The following is a 26,809-nucleotide window of genomic DNA, read 5'->3' as shown; positions in this document are numbered from 1 at the left end:
ACAAAATTTGTAGTTCTTATTTTATATCATCAAAATAATTTATGTGAATCAAAACACATGCTAGAGTTTTTCAAAATTTAGTTTAAACATAAATAAAAACTCAATTTGTCAAAAATAAATTAGTATAAATAAATAAAATGGCTTGAAGTTAGTCATATATTAACCCATTTATATCATCATGCATAGGCTACCATCAATCCATCATCGTCATTGCCCAATATAGATGATGGTCCAATTCATTGGGTTTAACATTTATTTTTATTTTTTTCGGTTGATAATGTTGCGATTTTACTACCGCACATTCGTAATTGTCATTCAATAACCTATGCAGTTCATCATTGAACATCAAGTCGTTATTCATAAAAATAGTGACAAATAATAAATCATGTTTCTTCTAGAGCATTAAGAACAAATATATGATTTGAATCGATATCAAGTCAATATCTTTTGATATATATCACATATATCTTTAATAATCTTTTCTTATGGATATTGACAATTTTAGATAATATATCGATATTCTTTGAGAAATTGTACTAAATTTCTCAATTAATAAGATCTCAACAACCAAAAGGGAATTACATTATATTTTTCGAGAATATTTCCAAATTTTGGATCTTATATTAATATTCTTCAATAATATTATCAAATCTTGTATCTTTTTATCAATATTTCAATATTGATATATTTTGACATGAGATCCATTTCTTCAATGATATTTGTAGATATTTGATATCATATCAGATATCAATCATGATTTCTTCACTTTCTCAATATATGAAATCATATATCACATCTTTATCACAAATCTATTCAAATTCTATATATATTATATTAACTAGGAATCTCTTTAGATTCTCAATATATTTGATCTTATTTAAGATCTTAATCTTGAATATCTCAATATTCAATATATTTTATCATGAATTAATAAATATTTTTCGATATATCAAAATTGTAATCATGAATCTCTCAAAATTCTCATTATATTATATCATGATCATGAATTTTTTCAAATTCTCAATATAAAATCATGTTGAACTACTTTATAGTTATCAACATATTCATGATATTTCATGGGCACCAATATCAATTATTTTCATTGTGCTACTTCTAGAGCACCAATGAATATCTCTTTGTGCTACTTTTAGAGCATCAATGAATATCTCTCATAAATTTGAGTATTGACAACACGTTGTGCTATTCCAATAGCATCAATAAAACGAGAATTATTTTCATTCTCAGTTGGTTACAGCATCGTGCTGATAACGTGTTATAAATCATAAAAGAATAAGAGATATGAATGTAGAGAATTCATGAGAGAAGAGAGAATCATATGACTCAATACGCAGGTGCAATTTTCATTGAATTCAACCACCCCTATTTATAGGAAAATATTACAAGATACAAATCTTTACAAATATTATCTTGACATATTTATCCTGATCACATATCTTTAATAAGATAATCATCTATAATAATAATATATTTATAACAGTGTTAACAATTTTAAAAATAAAAAGATACAAGCTAAACACATTAAAAAAATTGAGATATCTAAAAAATGCAATTCAGACAAAAATAAAAATCTAACTATGTTAAATGATACAATTCATAAAAAAAAAATCGCGAATGCATAATTTATATTATTAAATGACAAACAAAAAATTTAAAATAGTGTCATCAATACGTAATAATTTATTATATTATTTGATAAGTTCCTATATAATTTTATTTTTCAATATATAACAAAAATATGAATTAAAATTGATATGTATTATATTATATTTTATTAAATAAATAATACAAATATATAATAAAAAATTTTATGAAAATTTGAGGGGGGCCTGTGCCCCCTGGACGTTACATGGGTCCCCCTGCGTAGAATAATTAGTGATGAAATGAACTGTTCATTAAATTTATTAAAATAGTGTCATCAATATGTAATAATTTATTATATTATTTGATAAGTTATTTTTCAATGTATAACAAAAATATGAATTAAAATTGATATGTATTATATTATATTTTATTAAATAAATAATCCAAATATATAATAAAAAATTTTATGAAAAATTGAGGGGGCCTATGCCTCTAGACCCTACATGGGTCCCCCTGCATAGAATAATTAGTGATGAAATGAACGGTTCGTTAAATTCATTAAATTATAGTGTTACAGATTCATGAATTATACGGGATATGTTGTAATCAATCGTGGGGCACAATAAATTTTAAAAACATAAAAGGTACTTTGCATTCAAATATTAAATTATAGTATCCTACAGCAAAGCACATAGAAAAAAATGTGTTTCCCATTAAATAAATAATTTTATACTTTCAATTTTCAAACAATGAACTGTATTACAAGAAAATTTCACGCACATCATTTCTAAAAATCTCGAAATATGGTTGTCTGTAAAAATTTCAAAATTTAATTAAACACAATTTCGTATCCACGTTTGTTACCTATAAATATAAAGTAAACAAATTACTTTGTACGTCTCGTGTGTTTATCTAATTATCTCTATGTGATTTTGGTACAATATGTTTGAGTCTCAGCATTTCTTTTCTATTTCTTGGCAATTTTTGTTTGCAAGTTTCTTTACAATGATAGTTCTCACATGACACTAGATTGTGAGGAAAAACGAAGTTAGCAGAAAAGACAATCAAAAGAGCAAATAAAAATAACAAAAATTTGTAATCTTTTCCAGAAATAATTTAAGAAATCCAAATAAAACGTTCAGATTTTTCTATTCTAGTTAACATATCCTAGCTAGTTCCTAGCTAGATCAGAAAATCTTAATCAGCTTCTCATGTGGAACCATTCTTCTAGTATATAGCACCATATCCATGTATAAAAGCCGATTGCATGGACCTAGAAAGACTTTTTTTTCTATTATTTTTTTTTCTTTCTCCGAATTATATTGCATTTGTCTAAAAGGTGGACTGACCTACCCACAACCCATCTCAACCTATCATTGGATTGGACGGGATGGGCTAGCCCACCTTTTAAGCCGGTTGGGAAAACATCAACCCAACCCAACTCATTTATTTTAGGTGGTAGGACGGACCAACCCGACGAGCTTACGTGCAGTGGCGGAGCCACGTTCAATAGCACCCGGGTTTTAGTCCGGATGGCCCGAATTTTTTTTTGAATTTTGTATATAAAAAAATTTTGAATATTTTTTGTTTAATTTGGTGTTAGTTCGGGTAGTTCAATTCAAATATTAAAAGATATGAGAGCTTATAATTTTAGCCCGAGTAAACTAAAATTTCTGACTCCGCCATTGCTTACGTGTTTTAGGCAAATTGAGAAATTGTCAAACTCAGTCCATCTATTTTGTATTGCGAGACGAACCAAATCCAATTTGACATCTCTATATTTGAGTGATTTAATATTGCATATTGGTTGTATTCTACACGGACATGTATAATGTATTTGTACTTTCATGTGTTTTGAGTGACACGATTTTGATGTATAGATAAACGTGTAATAATAACAAAACAACAAGGAGTAGAATGAATCTTTGTAAAATATACGAGACTCACATGATTCAATGATTTTCAAATACGTTCGATGATTTTAAAAAATCCAAATATAATATACTATGGTTCGTGTATTATGATGGTACTTGGGAGATGCCAATAATAGAACGTTGAAGAATTCTTGTACATTACAAACATGATAGTACTCTAATAATTCAAATAATAAGTGAAGGTTGTGGGCGAGAGGGGGTACATTACTTTACCACAATTATTTTTTAGGCATGCTTTTAGCATTATCCTTGTTTCCAGTTTCCACTACGTTCAATGCACTCAATTTTCCCATTTATCACAAAAAAAAAAAAAAAAAAAAAAGCAACAATGCAATAAAACAAACGTCAAATACAAGCATACAAAGTTTTCATATTTATATTTTTTAAAAAAAAATCCCAAAGTATCTTATTTTATTAAAATTTTTTATTTTTCAAAAAATGCTCGCCCCATAAAAAATATTTTTACGATATCTTCGAAACACATGTTGTTCTCAGAGCAGAATGGAATTAGAAATAATTGTTAGCAAAATAAATTTTACCATTGTACATGGGGAAAATTCAACTTGGGCATTTACCTTTGCCAATTATATCTTATGCTTTTGGACAATTTAAATTTTAACATTTGGGCAGCCCAATGTTCTTAAATTAGTTGGGCTCATATATGTGTTCTCTTATCGGCCCATTTCCAAATTTTACTTGGAGATATAAAATCACATGAGCATTATGTTAAAATCGAACTAACATATTTCAAAAAAAAAAAAATCGAACTAATAGAATTATTTTCCACCAATTGAACCGATAGATTTTACTACTAAAACCGAACAAACCGGCCCATAAAGTTCAGTTCCCTATACTAATTGATTTGATGAATTCTTATTTCAAATTATAATTATACCCAAATTATATAACTTTGTTGATTAAAACCTTCTCTAATTTCTTGAAATAAATTTTTTTAAAATATTTAATTATATCTTTATTTATCTTTTAAATTTTAATCATATATTTTTTAATCTATATTTATATTTTAAAATTCACAGATACTGCGTCACTCCTAATAAAAAAAATATTAAAATCATTAATTTGAAATAACAAAAAATATCACATTTAAGTTAATATTTCAACTGTATATTAAGTAAGCCATGCTACAAAAAGAGTTCAACCCCTAAACAATCGAAAACCAATTTCGAATTAACTCAATTTGATTGAGTTTTTTTGGTAGAACCGAAATTTACATATACCCTTGAACATACAAATAATCTGCCCCGAAAAGATTTTATCACGATGAAAAGCATAAGTTAAATCTAGGACCGTAAACGAATCGAGTCAGTTCGCGAGCCTTTCGAACCGGCTCGATAAATATTTGATTCATATTCGAATTTATCGAACTCGAGCCGAATCCGAACATGTTCGAATTTTTTTTCGAGCCGAGCTCGAGCCAAAATTATTTTGTTCGATAGTTCGCAAATAGTTCACAAGCCTTAATATTTTATTAATACAATAAATTATATAATAAAAATATATACACTTCGAACTTTTTCAAACATTTGGAGCTTTTCGGACCATAATATCCAAGCAATAGTTCGAATAGTTCACGAATATGTTCGAATATTTCGAGCCAAACTCGAACTTCATTTCGAACCGACCTCGAATCAAAATATTTGAATTTTTGAGCTTGGAATCGAGCTCGAATATACTTAATTCGAGCCAAATTCAAGCTTTAAATTTTTATCATTATTCGACTCGATTCATTTGCAGTCCTAGTTAAATCATTAATTTGATCCCATAACTTAAAATATCGAATCTTTTACCAGGTTGCGAGGAATTCATCACGAGACTACAGTTGATGTCTTATGGTTTTATTGTTTTATTTTGGGAGACCAAGATAAATTATTTTACAGAAGAAAATAACATTAAAATGTATTTGCTTTGATGTTTGCACAAAATAAAAGATTATTAAATGTAAGAAACTTTAAATATCTTGAAATAACATATTGAAGCTGAACATAATACAATGACGATCCAATTTTATTTGTAAAATGACAAATTAAAAAGAAACATTTATACTGATAGACAACGAGGCCCTGAATATACTTTCAGACATGAAAAATTAAAATGATACAACAACGATTGATTAACTCCAAAAAATGAAAAAAAAAAAAAAAAAAAAAAAAAAAAAAAAAGGTACCATATCAACAAAAAAAAATAGAGTGCAAATTTCCTGTCCCATCTATACGTGTTCTACTCGAAATTTTTATGGAACACCTACGATATATGCTATACAGGGTTTATTTGATGCTTGATGATGGACAGTGCCAGTGTGCGAGCATCGACAGCCCAAAAGCCCAAATTAATAGCACATGAGATGCAAATGAACATGGACCATTCGTTCTACCGTTTGGGTAGCATCGAATTTTCGACTATGCATAAGGTACTTGACCAGATATAATTTACATTTAGATAGGCTTATAGACGCAAGTTCTCATAGCTGAAGCCTAGTATAAACACTAAACAAGAAAACACAAACTCATTCCTACGAGAAGTATTCACAAGGCAACTGCAAGCTCAATACCACCAAAACCCTTGTGCAGATTCACCAAGTTCAAAAAAACTATTGTTTAAGGAATCAAACCTCAATCTGTTGTGCCAAGTCTCTAGATTCAATCTCACACACACACACTAAAACACGTGCTCTGACCATGTTGCACAATTTCCTAGCATGAAAGGCAAAAGTTAAGAAGCCACCATGCTCATGCTTCTTTGGAGAGTTAAACCGAACACTTAGTCATTATAGTCTAGTAACCTTAATCCCACCCAGTTATTTCAATTAAACAAGCTAAATCCATACAAGCGAATAAAAGAGTACAAAAATGGGGAATACCGCGGCCATTTCTACAGGAGACAAATAGAAAAGCTTATACATTCTAAAAGCCCAAGTTATCACCCTAAAATTACACTACATTCACTCAGAAACCTTCAACCAACCACGAACAGATACCCAAAAAAACATTTTAAAATATACAGGAAGATAAATTGAAGCTAGATTCAAAGAATCACAAACACAGTTTCAGAATGCAATTGTTAATAATCCATAACATTAATCAAAACCGGCCAAGAAGTCTTGCTATTTCATTTAAATTATAACATGAAACCCAGGGAAGACAAAAAACATAATCTTAAGCAGGGGAAGGTGGGATAGAAACGTCGACGCTCAGAATCCGAGCTTGGTACGGCGCCAATGGCGGCGCTTGGCGTTGTAGCGGATGGTGTTGTCGGTTCGCATACGGATCCAGTACGGGATGGGCCTGTTCTGCCTCTGCTTCTTCGCCAATTTCTTCTTTATCATGAACGTTTTGTGCGACGGCTGAGCATACAAGCACGGGCACAATATATTCATTCATGAAAATAACAAAGAAATTCATTTTTTGATAATCGAGAAAGGGAGAAAGATATCCATACCATCTTGATCTACGGCGGAGAGAACTGCTCTAGGGTTTCGGCCGGCTGCGCGAAATTTTAATTCTGGAGTGGGGTTGAGTGTGTGCGGCTATATAAACCCTAACCCTAAATATTTCACAGGCCCAATTTCACGTTTACGAAAGTTATGAAATTGCAGTTTAACCCGATTGATATTAAGAAGACTACAATGTTACCCTCCACCTTCGGAATAAGATTGAATGTGATAAAAAAAAATTTAAAAATTGTGTGATCGTTTGAATATTCGAGTTGGATTTGAAATAGTAATTGAATCGATTTTTATTGTAAATATGAGTAGAGTTGACTCATATGAAACCTACTCACTAACAAATTGAGGTCATAGTATAATTTTTGTTTCACAATAGCCCTCGTTATCTTATCAATCTAAAAATAGTAATTCAATCAATAATAATCTATGCCTCCGTTTGGTTTAAGTGATAGATAAATAATACATAGATAAGTAATATAATATAATAAAAAATTATAGTTAATATAATATTTTATTTGATTGATAGATTATAGTTTATTTGATTTGATTGATTAAATTTTATATAAAAATGATAAATTACTGTTTTGTCATTTTAATAATAAATAAAATATGAATAATGTTATTTATAAGGGTAATATAGTAATTTAAATTCAATAATTTGATTGATGTAAGATAAATAATTAATGATTTGATTGATGTAAAATAGATAATTAATAGATGGATAAATAATATGACGAGAAGAACGCGAGATTGGATAAGATAATTTATATATACATAGATTAATAATATACGCTACCAAACGGAGCTTATCGGGTTTGCACGTGATTAGGGAAGACAATGAGTTAGGTCTAGACTCGGTCCCGTATTAAACCTGCATAGGCTAAGCGGGTCCGGGACGTGTCTCAGGTTTAGCCAAACTCGCCCCGTCAAAAAAATATATATAAATATAAAATATATATGTAATATTAATTATATATAATTATATTTTTATACTAAAAAATAATACTTTACCTGTAATTTGAATTTATAATATTTTTGGATTGAATAAATTTATTTTATTATGATATGTTTGATATGAAAATATTTTGTTTTAATTTTTTAATTTGTTAATAATTATTAATTAAATATAAGTTGATAAGTTTTAAATTGTGAGAATATTTTGTTGTTTTGAATATTATTAATAAATTTTAAAATTAAATTTAATAATTTTTGTTGTTTTTTATACTTTTAAACAATTTATTTAATAAATTTAAATTTATATAAATTATAGCGAGTCCAACGAGTCTAACTCGGATTGAACTTGCCGAGTTTGCGATACGGGACGGTTCAAAAGGAGGTGGATGAGTCTTGGGTTTGGCCAAACCCACCCGAAACCCGCTTTGTTTCCATCCCTACATGTGATGTGTGTGCATCTATATATGTGTGTATTTTAAATTAATTATCCTGTTGATTTCAGCGTTATGTGATGAATCTAAAGATTCGGGTTAATATATAAAAAAAAATTGTAGTTAATTCCGTATTAATTTTAGGATAATATGATAAATGTATAATAATTAAAAGTTTAGATAAATATAAAATAATATTTATTAATTTAAAAATTTTAAAAGGTAAATAAGATACTGTAAATAAAAATAATTTAATTACTTCTTTAACGGTAAATGAACGAAAATTCCCAACTCTTGTCTGAAATTTAAGATCAGTCTCTAGCTCAGAATATATTTGTTTTCAATTCCTGACAACATGATTTTATATGTTTTAACTCCCTGGTTCATACCTAAATACTCAATTGCCCTTATATTTAATTTAAATCCATTAATACCCTCGTGTATATTAAATTTTAATATAATATAACTTTATTCCTTCTCCCCCATTCCCTGGGTAATATCACTACTGAAGGTATGAAGTTCCAAGCCGAAAATGAGAAGAATGAAATTGAAGGACAAATCGGCAATGAAGGAAGAATCGATAGAAGCTACAACGGAGAAAAAAATGTCCTAGAACTACAAATATGAATAAATCTAAGAAAGGTACGAATGAGAATCATATTTTTCCTAATTTGTAGGGTTCGTTTTTTCTAATTTTTTTTGGTGTTTTGAAAGTGTTATTGTTTGTTTTAGGTTATAATTGGCAACTCATTTCCCCCAATTTTTAGGATTCATTCTTGATATTTCTATGCAGAAGTTTTTAGTTGTTTTGAGATGAATTTTTGAAATATTGTTGGAATTCAAAAATTAGGTTTAGTGGTTTTTTTTAGGCAATTATTCGACATTTCTCATATTGTTGGAATTCAGAAATTCAGAAAGAAGCATTTTTTCTTGGTTTAAATAGTGTGAAAGGAGATCGTTGTGTTTGACGATGAATAGTGTGAAATGTGGTGGAAGAAAAATTTGATATGACAATTGACAAAAGAGAAACAATCTTCATATTAGAGAGATTTGACTGTTTTTTTTGCTTTTTCTCAATCTACGCCCAGTGTCATGAACTAATGGATGAAAAAATAGTCGGTTACATTTGATGATTTCAAACCTATGAAATTTTTGGGACAAAGATCCACTAAGTGTTGTGGTTTATTTTTAGGCAATTATTCGATATTTTTCGTGCACTATAAATTGTTGTTCCACTAAACCTATATTTTTAATTATATTTGAAATTTCACTGGAATGATATTTGGGAAGTTACTAAATCCATTTTTTAAAATTTGGATGCGATAAGCTTTGTGAATGTCGTGTCTAATTTCTCTCCACTACCAAATAATGTTAATTTGTCATTTTTGTTGCATATATATACTGTTATGTTAATTTTCGTGGTTGTGTTTATACTAATTGTTTGTATGATTTTATTTTTTGGTTTTTAATATAGAAATGGCTGGAGAAGACAAACCAGTTAATGATTATCATAAGAAGAATAGTGGGAAGGAATATTTTTCACGATTTTCTCCTCCTTATTTTAAAACTATGATGGGAGAATTGAAGCAAGTCCTGGGCGAGGAGCAGAGGAATAGGATAAATTATACTTCTTTCGCTAAATGGATTGATATGCCCGTCCTTGCGATTAGTAGTGATCGGATTGATTATTTTCTAAACAGATTTCAGGCTGATTCATGTTCTTTTTTGGTTGGTAATGACATTACCATCCCTTTCAAATCAATAGATTTCTTTATTGTTCTCGGTTTGCATCATAGTGGCCAACCCGTTGACTTTGACGTGAAACTAGACTTCATATTTTTAGGCGTCATTTTAACGGAAAATTCACCAATGCCCACCAAAAATCTATTTATAAAAAACTACTTTTAGTTGCAAGAAGTGATGATGAGAGTGGCATTGATGATTTTGTTATAATTTTTATTTTGTTCCTTTTTAACTGCATAATATTCCCCGCCAGTAATTTTATCACTCCTTGCTTTATATTTCCTTATCTGGATGATCTTACAATTTTTTTATATAGGCTTGGGGAGATGTTGCCTTTCGATTTTTATACCGAGAAATATGCCAAATCAGAAGAAAGCTTTATGCCGATGGATGCACGGTTGGATTGATGGTTAGTATGCAACTTTAATAATTATGATCTTATCATATTTTTAATAAAGTTTATTTTATTATTTGTTTTAGGCTTGGTTATATGATACTGTCCCAATTTTAGGGGTACAACGTGCTTTAAATGTTTACCCTCGGTTGTTTGGGTGGGAAAGAAGCAATATACCATTTAATGCTATTGAAACTGAATCATTGTTGAAATGCATAGATTCAGCTCATATGATATTAATTTTATTTATTTTTTTTAATTGTGAGTAGGTTCTGTCGATATATCCATTTTGTGAGAAAGAAAATTTATTGTTGGATATCAAGCATGTTTTAAAGCAAGACGAAGATAGATCAGAAGAAAAACGATTTAAGAAAATTGTCATGAAACAAATGGATGAGATAAAGATATTGAAAAAGAGGTGTGTTGAATTAGAGGATGGAAATGTGATATGTAGAATGAATCACAAAGATTTTGTGGTTGATAAATGTGACAAAATTGACGAATCTGAGGAGAAAGTTGATAAATCCAAGGAAGAAGTTGCTTTTGAGTTATCACGAGATGGAGTCGCTCACTTTGATGATTAAGTTGATGTAATGGTGCAAGAAGTTGTTGCAAATTTGGCGAAAGAAAACAAAGCATTAGAGGGATCTCATTCTTTGAATGTATCGATTGATGAGATGGAAATTGATGTCGAACGTAATGCATTGGTGTGTAATAGTGTTGATGGTTTGAAAGAAAAAGAGAATTACGTGTTAAGAGGTGACTCCAGAAATAGATCCGCTGATGAAAGCAGTGGTGGTAGTGCAGTTGCTACTTCCAAAGAAGAGAAGAAATCTGTTTTTCAATCTTCAGTTGTGGATAATGTGAGGAACAGGGCTGATCGTGTGAAGAAAAAAAAAGGTTCCATGCTTGTGACTCCACCTAGCTCAGCGCCAAGACGTAAGAAGAAGGTGACAAATCTGGTAAATAGAGCATACTTTAATCCCATTTTGATTATTTTAAGTTTAAGTTTTATTTTTTGATTTTTTTAGTTATATTGTCGTTATAGATATTTGGATTTCTGCTATGTTACTAAATATATCGCCACTTTGGGACAGGAATTGAAAGACGTTGAGAAGGAAGGCAATACTCTTTGAAAGGTTTCCATGGATAAATTCAAAGGTAGATCCGGGTTTTGTGGATATGAAGAAGCAGATGATGAAGAGAGGAAATTGGTGACATGTTTTCTTGGTAGAAATGAATTGGAGTATGTTGATCTTCCATACATTTATTTTCTTATTTTAGTAATAGATTTTCCTAATTTTTTTATGGAATTGAATTTTCTTTTGTTGTAGTGTTGTCATTTGGCAAGATGAGGTTATGAGGTTAAGTGGACCGATATTATGTCCTTTTATATTTGGTGAACCCGTTGAGTCTGAGGTAATTCATGTTTACATGAAAATTATGCAAAAGCAAATTTAGAGCATGGATTTGAAATCTATTGCATGGACACAATGGTGCAGGTTCATAGCAATTTGAAAATTTTTGTAATTGTTATTCTTTTTCGTTTTACTAGATTATGTAAGATTCATTTGTATATGTTGTCTTGAATGTGTAGAAAGAAATTGAAACGACCCTAACTCTATAATTATTAAATAAATAAATATGCGGAAATTTTTTTTTTTATATATATATATACTTACTAAATAAAAATATGCACATATATGCCCATACATACATGCACAGAAATAAAAGATTTAAAATAAATAAATAAATAAATAACCTAAATAAAAATTGCATTCTTTAAATAAAATAAATATCTGAGTCAGACATTTAATTAAAAATACTGCATAAGAAAAATGATGTAAAATTTGCATGCCCAGAAAATATTCAAAACCACAACCACTGAAAAATAATTAAAAAGTGTAACATCCTGACATAATTAAAACATGCAGTGTGACTCAGACATCTATCACGGTCACGGGGTCACTGCATGTCCGCTCATATGTCCTCGCCGCCGGTGGGAGCTACATCCTCCTCTACGAACTCACCTGCACCATACCAGTGTAGTGAGCCTAGAGGCCCAATATGCTAACATAACAAGGGTTTAAAATAATTTAAATCACTTGGATACTAATACATAACATATACATGAATGAGCATGCTTAAAAATATCATGGCATAAACATAACTTAAATTAACTTAAATAACATAATACATAAACATTGTTGAGCAGTTAAATTTCTAACATCGCATGGTTGTATCCGTAGTGTAACCTTAAATCATACATTAAATACTGATCAGCGTGGAAACCAACGTACGTGGCGGTGACGAATCACCTCTTAAATTGGCAGTAAACTGCCCTTCAATAGTTCACATATGGGGACGAATCCCCCTTAAATTGTCACACTACTTCAACTTCCAACATAAAATATTTTATTATGGCTCAACCTTAAACATTTAATTATGCATAAAATTATTTCATGAATGCATGTACTTAAATAAAATGTGTGTCCTTCATATATATTTAATTTAATTTCTTACTAACATATAAATATTAAAATAACTTCAATGCATAAAAATAATTAAATATATAATCAGGACACATGCAAATTTTTCATGGATTGTACTGGACTGCTGGCCCTAACACTCAAGCCCAATTACTTAAATCTGGCCCAATAACATACTTAAACCCAATAAAATTGTTCTAAGCCCAATTAAAATAATTTAAAGCCCATAAAACATTCTAGGCCCAAAAACAATTTAAACTGGCCCAATGGGCCCAAAAGCCCAAAGACTGGCCCAATAACTTTCATGGGCTCAAAAGGCCATAAAATTAATGAACTAACTTAATTAAAATTTTAAAAGCCCAAATAAAATTATTTGGGAGTCCAAATAATTTTATTTCAAATTAATTGGCCCAAAAACCAATTAATTCATAAAATACTTTAAAAATAAAAAGACTCGAGCCCGGCCCACCAACCCGAACCCGGACCACCTTAACCCGACCCACTACCCTACTGACCCGACCCGGACCCAACAGAAAACCCTAGAACCCGATGCCCTATCCTCTTCTCGGCTGCGGCCGTGAGCAGCAGCCACTCCTTGGCTGCTGCCGGCCTGCTCCGGCCGCCCCTGGCCGGAGCGCCGCCGCCCAGACGTAGCCCACGTCTGGGCGGACCTGACCTGACCCAGCCCCAGCCCCCATGCAGCCTGGACCAACTCGCCGAGCCCCCCCTTCTCAAAACCCTAACCTGCGCACCAAGGGAGCCCAATCCGCACCAGCCGACTTCCTGGGGCCGTTTGGCTCGAGCCCCTCGAGCCATTCGGTCCAGACCCTCCTCACACTACCTAGGACCCTGACCAGCAGCCATCCCAGCCATGGTGGACCTAAAAACGTGAACATGAACAAGAAAAACAAGAAACCTTGGGCATAAACCGAACAACCGAACCATTTTCTAAAAAAAACTTGAAAGTTTGATGCATACACAATCCACAAAATATAATATCTGATAGGTACAAAAAAATGGAAGAAAATCATGCCTTTCACCGAAATTGAAGAGAAAAACGTGCGTGGGACGATTCCGGGACGACGGGACGAACACACCTTCGAAGCTTTAAGAAAATCGAGCTATGGAACCTCCTAGGGCTTGCTGATCGAGGAAGAAGATGAATAATGGGGGAGAGGGAGGCGGCTGAATGGGTAATCGGTTAAGGGTTTGGGTAGATTAGGTTTTGGGGTTTTATTTTAATTAATATAGGTTTTAGGATAATTAAAAGTTTTAAATATAAAACATAAAATTTTAAAAATCTAAATAAAAGTTAAAATCTGATAATTTAAGTTAAAAATATAAAAATCCCGAAATTACAAATTTAGGAAATTTTAAAAATAATTAAAAGTCATTAAAATGGCTAAATTTGGATAAAAATGGACTCCTAAAATTATATAAAATTAAATACTAAAAATTTTGAGATAATAAAACTCAAAATAATATTTTAGGGCTCTAAAAAGGCTCATGAAATTAATTGGCTAGAAAGTTGTCATCTCGTCCGTCCACGGTCCCGTCTACGCAATAAAATAATTAAAATACTAAAAATCATAAAAATCACTAATTATGGGTTAAATGCATAAAAATAAATTAAATCATGCACAAATAATTCACATAATTATTTAACCCATAAATCACAAATTTAAATAATTAAATACCCTAATTATGCATGCGAATTTACGTATTTAAAATACCGGGTGTTACAATTCTCCCCCCCTTAAATTGAATTTCGTCCTCGAAATTTAAAGTACTTACCCGAACAACTCCGGGTAGCGAGTCCTCATGTCTGCCTCGGTCTCCCAAGTAGCTTCCTCCTCTGAGTGATTCAGCCACTGGACTCTGACCATCGATATGACCCGCGTCCTAAGCCTCCGCTCCTCCCTTGCCAAGATCTGCACTGGCCTCTCCTCATACACTAGATCTGGTGGCAACTGCAAGGGCTCGAAATCCAACACATGCGACGGGTTAGAGACATATCTCTGAAGCATGGATACATGGAAAACGTTGTGCACTGCCGCTAGCCCCGGTGGTAGAGCTAAACGGTAGGCCAACGTGCCAACTCTCTCCAAGATCTCGAATGGCCCTATATACCTCGGATTAAGCTTGCCTTTCCGGCCAAAACGCACTACTCCCTTCATAAGTGACACCTTCAGGAATACGTGATCACCTACAGCGAACTCCAAATCTCGTCGTCTGGCATCTGCATAACTCTTCTGCCGACTCTGAGCAGTCCTCATCCGATCTCGAATCTGAGTCACAATGTCAGCTGTCTGCTGCACAATCTCAGGACCCAGTAAAATCCGCTCACCAACCTCATCCCAATGCACAGGAGATCTGCATCTCCTCCCATACAATGCTGCATAAGGAGCCATACCTATAGACGACTAAAAACTGTTGTTATAGGTAAACTCCACTAATGGCAGTCTAGTCTCCCAAGATCCCCGAAAATCAATGACACAAGCTCTCAGAAGATCCTCGAGAACCTGGATCACTCTCTCAAACTGACCATCTGTCTGGGGATGAAATGCTGTGCTGAACAAAAGCCTAGTCCCCAATGCTGTGTGCAGACTCTTCCAAAACGCAGATGTGAATCTCGGATCTCTGTCTTACACAATAGACACTGGTATGCCATGCAGTCTAACAATCTCTCTGATGTAAAGCTCTGCATACTGTGTCAAAGAATAAGTAGTCCTCACCGGCAAAAAATGAGCTGACTTGGTGAGTCTATCCACGATCACCCAAATCGTTGTGCAACCTCTGGCACTCCTCGGCAAGCCAACCACAAAGTCCATCGTAATATTCTCCCATTTCCATTCCGGAATAGGAAGAGGTCTAAGAAGTCCCGCTGGACGCTGATGCTCTGCCTTGACTTGCTGACAAGTCAAGCACTCTGACACCACTCTCCCGATGTCACTCTTCATCCCGGGCCACCAATACAATAGCTGCAAATCTTTGTACATCTTCGTACTTCCAGGGTGAATGGAGTACGGAGATGTGTGAGCCTCTACTAAAATCTCAGCTCTCAACTGATCGACGTTCGGTACCCACATCCTACCACGGTACTGAACGATACCATCCACCACTGTATACAAGAGGTTACCCCTAGCCTCATCTCTCTGTCTCCATCGCTGCAACTCCTCATCAGTAGACTGTCCATCCCTAATCCGATCTCGTAGAACTGGCTGCACCGTCAACACTGACAAGCTCGGTGCATGACCACTCGGATAACACTCCAAGTCAAATCTCTGAATCTCGCTCTGTAGTGGTAACTGTACGGTCAAACATGATACCACTGACGACTTCCGACTCAAAGCATCAGCCACTACATTAGCTTTACCCGGATGGTAGCTAATGTCACAGTCATAGTCCTTCACCAACTCCAACCATCTGCGCTATCTCATGTTCAACTCCTTCTGTGTGAAGAAGTACTTGAGACTCTTGTGGTCTGTGAAAATCTTGCACTTCTCTCCATACAGATAGTGCCTCCAGATTTTCAAAGCGAAAACCACTGCTGCTAACTCCAAGTCATGCGTCGGGTAATTTTGCTCATGAACCTTCAGCTGCCTCGACGCATACGCAATAACCTTACCACATTGCATAAGTACTGCGCCTAAACCCAGTTTAGACGCATCGGTGTACACCACTAACTCCTCGTGTGGTACTGTCACTGCTAACACTGGTGCAGTAGTGAGTGCTTCCTTCAGCTGATCGAAGCTCCTCTGACAGTCTGAACTCCAGATAAACTTCGCATTCTTCTTGGTCAAGGAAGTCAAGGGTACTGCAATAGAGGAAAAACCCTTGATGAACTTCCTATAATATCCTGCCAAACCCAAGAAACTGCGAATCTCCGAAGCATTCTTTGGAATACCCCAATTCTGCACTGCCTCAACCTTCGACTGATCAACTGCAATCCCATCTCTCGAAATAATGTGGCCCAGAAATGCCACCTGCTCAAGCCAAAACTCGCACTTGCTGAACTTGGCATACAACCGATGTTCCCTCAAAGTCTGCAAGGTTGTCTGAAGATGCTGTCTATGCTCCTCGATGCTCCTAGAATAGATCAAAATATCATCAATGAAGACTATGATGAACTGATCTAGATACGGCTGAAAGACTCGGTTCATGAGATCCATGAAAACCGCTGGAGCATTGGTCATCCCAAATGGCATCACTAAGAACTCGTAATGCCCATATCGTGTCCTGAAAGCAGTCTTAGACACATCTGCATCTCTTACACGCAACTGATGATAACCAGATCGCAGATATATCTTGGAGAACACTGAAGCTCCCTGAAACTGGTCAAATAAATCCTCTATCCTCGGCAGTGGATACTTGTTCTTCACTGTAACCCTGTTGAGCTCTCGGTAATCGATGCACAGTCTCATACTGCCATCCTTCTTCTTCACAAACAACACCGGAGCTCCCCACGGAGAAAAGCTAGGACGAACAAAGCCTTTCTCTAACAACTCCTGAATCTGCTCCTTCAACTCTTTCATCTCGATAGGAGCAAGTCTGTACGGTGTCTTAGAGATAGGCACGGTGTCTGGCACTAAGTCGATGCTGAACTCCACATCTCTCACTGGTGGAATTCCTACAACATCCTCCGGAAAGACATCCGGAAAGTCACGAATCACCTCTATCTCTGATAATGATCTGCTAGATGGTTCTGAGGCCGTGACAATACTTGCTAGAAACCCCTGGCAACCCCGTCTCAACAACTTCCTCGCCTGAATAAGAGATATCACCTGAGGAAAATCACTGCTCTGAGATGCATGGAAAGTAAACGGGTCGCCTTCTGATGGTTTCACTGACACTGATCTCCGACGAAAGTCAATCGAAGCTCCATTGACTGTCAACCAGTCCATACCCAAAATCAAATCAAAACCACTCAATGGCAAAACCACCACATCTGCTCGAATGGAGTGTCCCTGAAGCTCCAATTCCAGTTCTCGAATGACCTTTGAGGTAGAAATAATCTGTCCTGACGGCATAGTAACATCATACCCACTGTCAATAATCTCAGGTGTGATGCCTATCCGCCTGATAAACTCCAGGGAGATAAACGAATGCGTAGCCCAAAAATCTAGCAATGCAAACGTGGAGTTGCCTCCAACTAGAATTCTCCCGGTGATCAAGGAGGTGTCTGGGTCTGCCTCCTCTGCCTGCATGACGAACACTCTACCAGCCGTGTTCTTCTTCCTCGGGCAGTTAGCTATCTGATGCCCTGGCTCCCTGCAGTGGTAACAAACTCCTGCTCCCAACAGACAAGGTCCCGAATGCATCTTCTGACACTTCGGGCAAGTAGGAAAACCTATAGCATTAGGGCCCCCGCCCCTCTGCTGCTGCGGCCTCTGCTGCGGATTCGGGCCCTTAGCCGGCCCAGTAAACTGCTTCTTCGCAGGAGGCTGCGAAGATGGTCGCTGATACCCCGACTGAATCTGTCTCTTACCCTGCTGCTCTCGCTGCATCTCTCTCCTACCCTCCTCTGACCTCAGTGCTCTACTAACTGCCGCCTCATATGTAGCGACGTCCATCATACGTACGTCGTGCTTTATATCCGCTCTCAGTCCCTCCACAAACTGCCTCATCTTCTCCGGTGGACTGTCTGCAATCAGAGGCACAAAATGACAGCCCCTCTCGAACTGGCTCACATACTCAACCACTGACCTGTCCCCCTGCCGGAGACTCATAAAATCCCGGATCATGCGACTCCTCACATCCTCCGTGAAATACTTGGCGTAGAAGACACGCCTGAACTCCGCCCAAGACAGTGTAGGGAGGTGTACTCCCCTGGCAGCACCCTCCCACCAAAGAGCTGCGTCTCCCCTCAACATATACGTCGCACAGTTCACCCTGTCCGCATCTGTGATCCCCATATATGCAAAGATGGACTCCAAAGAACGAATCCACCCCTCAGCCACCAAAGGATCGGTGGTACCAATGAAATCCTTCGGCCCCTTCTTCTGAAACCGCTCAGCTACGTCCTCCTCATGGGACATTCTAGGACGTGGAGCCTGCTGCTCTAACAGAGCAGTAACCCCTGCCATCAAAGTAGCATTGGCCTGCTCCAATGCTGCAAGTGGGTTCTGCGGAGGTGGAGGTGGAGGTGGAGGTGTAGGTGTAGATTCCCCACGTATGTTCATCGGTCTGGGAGGCATTCTGCACCACCACATATTTCTTTTCGTAAATCGTCATGCATAACTAAGTGTTTTAACATTAATACTAACTTAAATTCTTAAAAGTAAATCATGCTATAAACACTTAAAACTTACAGACCGGTAGCGTGGATTTCTGAGCTCGCATAGCAGTAATGACCCCTCTAAGGACCGTGCTCTGATACCAACTGAAACGACCCTAACTCTCTAATTATAAATAAATATGCGAAATTTTTTTTTATTTACTTACTAAATAAAAATATGTACATACATGCCCATACATATATGCACAAAATAAATAGATTTAAAAATAAATAAATTAAATAAAAATGCAACCTTTAATAAATTAAATATCTGAGTCAAACATTTAATAAAATACTGTCATAAGCAAAATAAATAAAGTTTGCATGCACTGAAAATTGTTAAATAAAATGAGTAATACTTTCAACCACTGAAAATAAATAAAAGTATAACATGCTGAAATATTCAAAAACATGCGTAATGACTCAGACAACTATCACGGTCACGGGGTCACTGCATGTCCGCTCATATGTCCTCGCCGCCGGTGGGAGCTACATCCTCCTCTACGAACTCACCTGCACCATACCAGTGTAGTGAGCCAAGAGGCCCAACATGCTAACATAACAAGAGTTTAAAATAATTTAAATCATTTGGATACTAATACATAACATATACATGAATGAGCATGCTTAAAAATATCATGGCATAAACATAACTTAAATTAACTTAAATAACATAATACACAAACATTTTTGAGCAGTTAAATTTCTAACATCGCATGGTTGTATCCGTAGTGTAACCTTAAATCATACATTAAATACTGATCAGCGTGGAAACCAACGTACGTGGCGGTGACGAATCACCTCTTAAATTGGCAGTAAAATGTCCTTCAATAGTTCACATATGGGGACAAATCCCCCTTAAATTGTCACACTACTTCAACTTCCAACATAAAATATTTTATTATGGCTCAACCTTAAACATTTAATTATGCATAAAATTATTTCATGAATGCATGTACTTAAATAAAATGTGTGTCTTTCATATATATTTAATTTAATTTCTTACTAACATATAAATATTAAAATAACTTCAATGCATAAAAATAATTAAATATATAATCAGGACACATGCAAATTTCTCATGGATTGTACTGGAATGCTGGCCCTAACACTCAAGCCCAATTACTTAAATCTGGCCCAATAACATACTTAAGCCCAATAAAATTGTTCTAAGCCCAATTAAAATAATTTAAAGCCCATAAAACATTCTAGGCCCAAAAACAACTTAAACTGACCCAATGGGCCCAAAAGCCCAAAGACTGGCCCAATAACTTTCATGGGCTCAAAAGCCCATAAAATTAATTGACTAACTTAATTAAAATTTTAAAAGCCCAAATAAAATTATTTGGGAGTCCAAATAATTTTATTTCAAATTAATTGGCCCAAAAACCAATTAATTCATAAAATACTTTAAAAATAAAAAGACTCGAGCCCGGCCCACCAACCCGGACTCGGACCAACTTAACCCGACCCACTACCCTACTGACCCGACCCGGACCACAGACCCGACCCGGACCCAACAAAAAACCCTAGAACCCGATGCCCTATCCTCTTCTCGGCTGCGGCCGTGAGCAGCAGCCACTCCTTGGCTGCTGCCGGCCTGCTCCGACCGCCCCTGGCCGGAGCGCCGCCGCCCAGACGTAGCCCACGTCTGGGCGGACCTGACCTGACCCAGCCCCAGCCCCCATGCAGCCTGGACCAACTCGCCGAGCCCCCCTTTCTCAAAACCCTAACCTGCGCACCAAGGGAGCCCAATCCGCACCAGCCGACTTCCTGGGGCCGTTTGGCTCGAGCCCCTCAAGCCATTCGGTCCAGACCCTCCTCACACTACCTAGGACCCTGACCAGCAGCCATCCCAGCCATGGTGGACCTGAAAACGTGAACATGAACAAGGAAAACAAGAAACCTTGGGCATAAACCGAACAACCGAACCATTTTCTAAAAAAAACTTGAAAGTTTTGATGCATACACAATCCACACAATATAATATCTGATAGGTACAAAAAAAATGGAAGAAAATCATGCCTTTCACCGAAATTGAAGAGAAAAACGTGCGTGGGACGATTCCGGGACGACGGGACGAACACACCTTCGAAGCTTTAAGAAAATCGAGCTATGGAACCTCCTAGGGCTTGCTGATCGAGGAAGAAGATGAATAATGGGGGAGAGGGAGGCGGCTGAATGGTTAGTCGGTTAAGGGTTTGGGTAGATTAGGTTTTGGGGTTTTATTTTAATTAATATAGGTTTTAGGATAATTAAAAGTTTTAAATATAAAACATAAAATTTTAAAACTCTAAATAAAAGTTAAAATCTGATAATTTAAGTTAAAAATATAAAAATCCCGAAATTACAAATTTAGGAAATTTTAAAAATAATTAAAAGTCATTAAAATGGCTAAATTTGGATAAAAATGGACTCCTAAAATTATATAAAATTAAATACTAAAAATTTTGAGATAATAAAACTCAAAATAATATTTTAGGGCTCTAAAAAGGCTCATGAAATTAATTGGCTAGAAAGTTGTCATCTCGTCCGTCCACGGTCCTGTCTACGCGATAAAATAATTAAAATACTAAAAATCATAAAAATCACTAATTATGGATTAAATGCTTAAAAATAAATTAAATCATGCACAAATAATTCACATAATTATTTAACCCATAAATCACAAATTTAAATAATTAAATACCCTAATTATGCATGCGGATTTACGTATTTAAAATACCGGGTGTTACAGAAATTCTTATGAAGTTGACACTAAATGTGAAAATGAGGATGATACACCGAAATGATTATGGAATTTTCCTTACACAGATGACATCTTTCACGATGGGTAGATTGCAGGAACTAAGTGAAGATTAGGGGTGTTCATTCGGTCCGAACCGAACCAAAATTTCGGTTAATCGAACCGAAATTCACCGAAAATCCGAACCAAAAACCGAACCGAATTTAACGGTTCGGTTCGGTTAAAAACCGAAATTTTTTCGGTTTTTCGGTTCGGTTTTCGGTTTAACCGAATTTATATATTTTTAAATTATTTTATTTATTTTATATTTATTTATTAATAAAAACAAATAAAAATATTAATTAAAATATTAAAAAATAATTAAAAATTCAAAAAAATAAAAAAAATTGGTTTTCGGTTCGGTTCGGTGAACCGACCGAAAAAAACCGAACCGAACCGAAAACCAAAAATCCAAAAATCGAAAACCAAACCGAATTTTCGGTTCAGTTTTCGGTTCAAACCGAATTTTTGGTTTCGGCTCGGTTCGGGCGGTTAATCAAACCATGAACACCCCTAGTGAAGATGTATTTAGAAGATGCATATATATCATTTTTCTCATGAATGACGAGTGACACTTGTCGCAAAAATCATAAAGTGACATTGACTTCAACTCAATAGCGGCACAAGCATGCTTGCATGAAATCTTATTGATTTGTCAATATCTACATGAACAAGTCATGCCTATTAAATCAATAGCAAATGATTTTTCACCGTAAACAAACCTCCAATTACAAGACCGGTTCACTCTCAACTTTCGAGATTCCACATATACGCTAGCAATAGCCTTCTCTTTTTTCGGATTTAATTCTTTAACCATCATCGATGTTGATTCACGTCGGCGGTGCATCATGTTCATGATTTGCACACGTATATAGTCCACCATACCCACAATAGGGAGATATCGAGCTACTTTAACCCAATTATTCCAACACTCTGCTATGTTATTATTTATAACACCCCATCTATCACCAAGAAACAATGAATTTGCCCAACTTTGTGGCTCAGAATTTACAATAAAAATCCCTATCAAGTGGCATGAACTATAGGATAGTGTTTATATGTTGTTCATATTCTTGCAAAGATGAAGCATACGCAGATTTCTTGAAAACTGAAAACCAATGTTTTTTATTATGTTTTGGATAGCTTCGCAACACCTAAAATCATAAAAAAATCATATTAAAAACATATATTTATATACAAATTAAAAAATAATCATCTATATAAGAGTAAGTAACTGACTATTTATCTGCTTCACAAAATTATCAACTAAATGTCTAAAAAAATATGCATGATGACTTCCCGTAAATAGTAGCTTAACTGCCTTGATAATACCAGGATGTCTGTCAGAGAAAAAAATGTACCCATTGAATGAAATGCTTTGATATGAAAGCAGAACACTTCTCAAGTGATAACAAAATCATTCCCAATTTATATCATTCTCCGCATCAACTACAGAATAAGCAATTGTGAAAAGATCATCATTCGCATCCTTCGACACATCAAGTAACATACAACCTTTATACTTATTCTTTATATGAGTTCCATCCAAAAATATCAACGGTCTACAACCAGTAAAAAAAACCAACTGCACATGCCTGAAAACAAATGAATAGCCATTTAAATTAATTAGTTACGGGATCAATCTCATACTCAGCAACACTTCCAGGATTTGTTTCTCGAACAACATGACAATACCATCTCAGTCTATCATAGCATCTTTCATCTGTGCCATGAATATCATGTATCGCTAACTCCTTGCCCTTACACACATTGTGATAGTTTAACTCTACCTCATAATCTCTTTGCAAGTCTTTTTGAATTGTGCAAGGACGGTAATAGGGTTCTCCTATCAATTTTTCTTTCACCACATTAGCTATCCATGCTGCATCTGCTCTAGGATGTCCTCTACTCCGTAGATTATTCTCACCACATGTATGCTGTAAATTGCATTTTCGGATCACAAATAAATTTTCAGCTTTATATCTAAAAGCATAAATTCTCCATCCACAACTCTTTTCAGTACAAGTAGCAATGAATTTTTCGCTATCATTTTTTTTGTATAAAAATGATCGTCTTGTAGCAATATCATAATTTTTAACACATCTTCTAAATTCAGCAACATCCTTGAATGTTTGACCTATACTACAGATACAATTAATCCAATCATCTAGTGTATTTCACAACGCGGCTTGATTGGCTTCATTACCATTATTTGATTGTCCGTCTTCTTCATCAACTACCCTTACCAATTGATATAAACTTGTTAGGTGCAAGATATACAAATAAGTACTTACCATACACAATGTCAAATATTGGATGTAAATAATATTACTATTTCCAAATAATTCATATCATGTGCACTTCTGCTAAATATGCGTTCACTATAAATCAATCTTTACGAAGCAATAATCTTCAAGAAAAATGTATTTATATTATAATACTAGAACACAAATTATATAACCATAATATTTTCAAATTTTGCACGATGTCAAGCTTAGTAGATGTAAAATAAAAAAATCAAAATAAAATATGGAGACCAATCTAAAATATTTTACCTCCCAAAATTTAGGCTACTGAAATGTTCGCTTTTACTCTCTGCCCTCAATTCAATCATGGTAAGCTTCATACACATATGAAGATGAATCATATTTAGAACATCCTCGTCGTCGTTCAAAGTCACGTACATCTTGTGTTGCGGAGCTAAGTATTGCAAAATTATAGATTCTGGAATAATCTCAGCACATTTCTTTCCAAGCCTCACAAATATATCCATCAAACTACAACCACTGAATATTGAAATCACGAAATAACTGCTTCTTGCACTTACAGCAACCCAAAAAATGAAAGGTTGCAAGACCCACTTCCAGATTCTATGTTGAATCTAATACACAATAATAACTTAATTGACATGCACGTTTCAATACTCTAAAGAATTTTCAAACAATTAAAAAAAGATAACAATTTTTTCATTAAAGAAACTAAAACATAAATTTAAGGATTAAATTGTATTCTTGTAAAGAGGAATACATCCGTTTTCAAGCATGCAAACAATTCTCTCTCTCTCACTTTCCCACAAAAAAAATTTGATGTAAAAAATGATTTTTGACAAAAGTTAAGTAGCATTGACACTACATAATATGATTTTGTGACAAAACATTAATAAAGAGATGGGTATTAATAGATGAATAGCAAGAATAAATCAATTTAGATATCCACATACGATGCATAGGATAAGATATTTACAAAAAATGGTAACTCAACTTAGGCATCCATATAAGTGCACATGCACTCTTAAAGTGTGTATGCATGCCTTCAAATCCTATTTCCTCACATATCATGTAACACAAATCAAACTACAATTGTTGATTATTTGCCACAAAATTCTTCAAAGAAGGATGAAAAAACTGGGTCTTGAATAATGAGTTGCGATATGTGCTATTCAACACGCTTAATAGAAATTAACTGAACTAATGATACTATAAAAATACAAATATTAGGTAATTATTAAATTGAAACAACAAATAAAACACAAACTCACCCATAAACCTGCAATTTCAAAAAATAGTTAATAAAAAAATTGAGGAAAGAAACAGACTGACCGCTTAATTCGGTATCAACTAGCAAGTGCACTAGGTCAAGTAATAGTAAAGTGGACAGAGAGTCCAAATATCGATCCCACAGGGACTGTTGTCAATTCTCAAGAATTAATTATTTAGCTTAATCTAGACAGAATAATAAAACGAGAACTAAGAATTAAAAAAATTAATTACTAAAATAAAATAATAATTAAATACAAGAATAATAAATTCAATTAAAACGAGACAACCAAGACACACGCAGGTACCAAACAAATCATGCAAACAAGTGGCAAATCCAGAATCCAGATTTAATCTTAAATCACGGCGAATTCTCCTAATTTATTTAACAGTCTATTTCTAGAACAGTTAAACCTATTCAAATATTGACGGATCAATCTTTCATAATTCAAATCAAATTCAAATGCATTTGGAATTGTGAGAATTCAGTTTTCACCTAAAGCCGCATACTGAAACCGAATACTATTTCTAGTCGGTTTAACCATATGTCAATTATTGGAGTGATCAAAATCAATTCCTAACCTTTCGACTCGGAATTAATTAACAAGCAAGTAAATAATTGATCAGGTTATTCACAAGACATAATTTAAATCCAATAATCAATGAATTGAAGAAAGATCTAAAAATCTCAAATCAAAATCCACATATTCAACATAAAATTGTTCGGCCCAATCTCGCCGTCTTGGTTGAAGAAAAAATAATCAATAAACGAAAAGTATAGTTCAAACAAAAGTTTAATAATCAAAAGAAAAAGGGAAGAAAAACTCGAATGGAGCGTTCTTCAATCTCCAAGCCTCCTAGCCGCCGCCTCTCTGATGCGATTCCAACCCCTTTTCACCTCTGACAATATCCTATTTATATGTCTTTGAAAGCCCAAGAAATAAAGTTCGGAAAGTTGAAAGTTTTAATTCCCGAAAATTCTATTTTTTCTGATTCTGCGACATGCACGGACCCTGGATAAGGGTCCGTGTCTAGGTCCGTGCATTAAACTGAAAACGCCGAATTTTTTACGAGGATGCACGGACCCTTATCCGGAACCATGCACGGGGTCCGTGCATACATCCTTGCTTGCGCGCAGTTTTCTTGAAAAATTTATATCTTCAGTTCTAGCCATCAGATCAAGCTGAAATTTGGACAGCAG

At 34.7% G+C, this 26,809-nt stretch overlaps 1 protein-coding gene across 1 annotated transcript; it reads right to left on the bottom strand.

Annotated features, from left to right (window-relative positions):
* Window positions 1–6,577: 6,577 nt before the first annotated feature.
* LOC140879804 (large ribosomal subunit protein eL39x) lies at window positions 6,578–7,124 on the bottom strand. The gene is made up of 2 exons (XM_073283714.1): window positions 6,993–7,124; window positions 6,578–6,897 (listed from the first exon to the last, which is right to left on the bottom strand). Exons 1-2 carry the CDS (start codon window positions 6,993–6,995, stop codon window positions 6,745–6,747), a joined length of 156 nt encoding a protein of 51 aa, XP_073139815.1. The 5' UTR covers window positions 6,996–7,124; the 3' UTR covers window positions 6,578–6,744.
* Between the last annotated feature and the right edge of the window lie 19,685 nt (window positions 7,125–26,809).

This window comes from Henckelia pumila, chromosome 2 (assembly GCF_033568475.1).
Source record: "Henckelia pumila isolate YLH828 chromosome 2, ASM3356847v2, whole genome shotgun sequence".
Classification (NCBI taxonomy): domain Eukaryota; kingdom Viridiplantae; phylum Streptophyta; class Magnoliopsida; order Lamiales; family Gesneriaceae; genus Henckelia; species Henckelia pumila.
The sequence above is the reverse complement of the archived record's forward strand: the minus strand, read 5'-3'. Positions and strand labels throughout refer to the sequence as shown.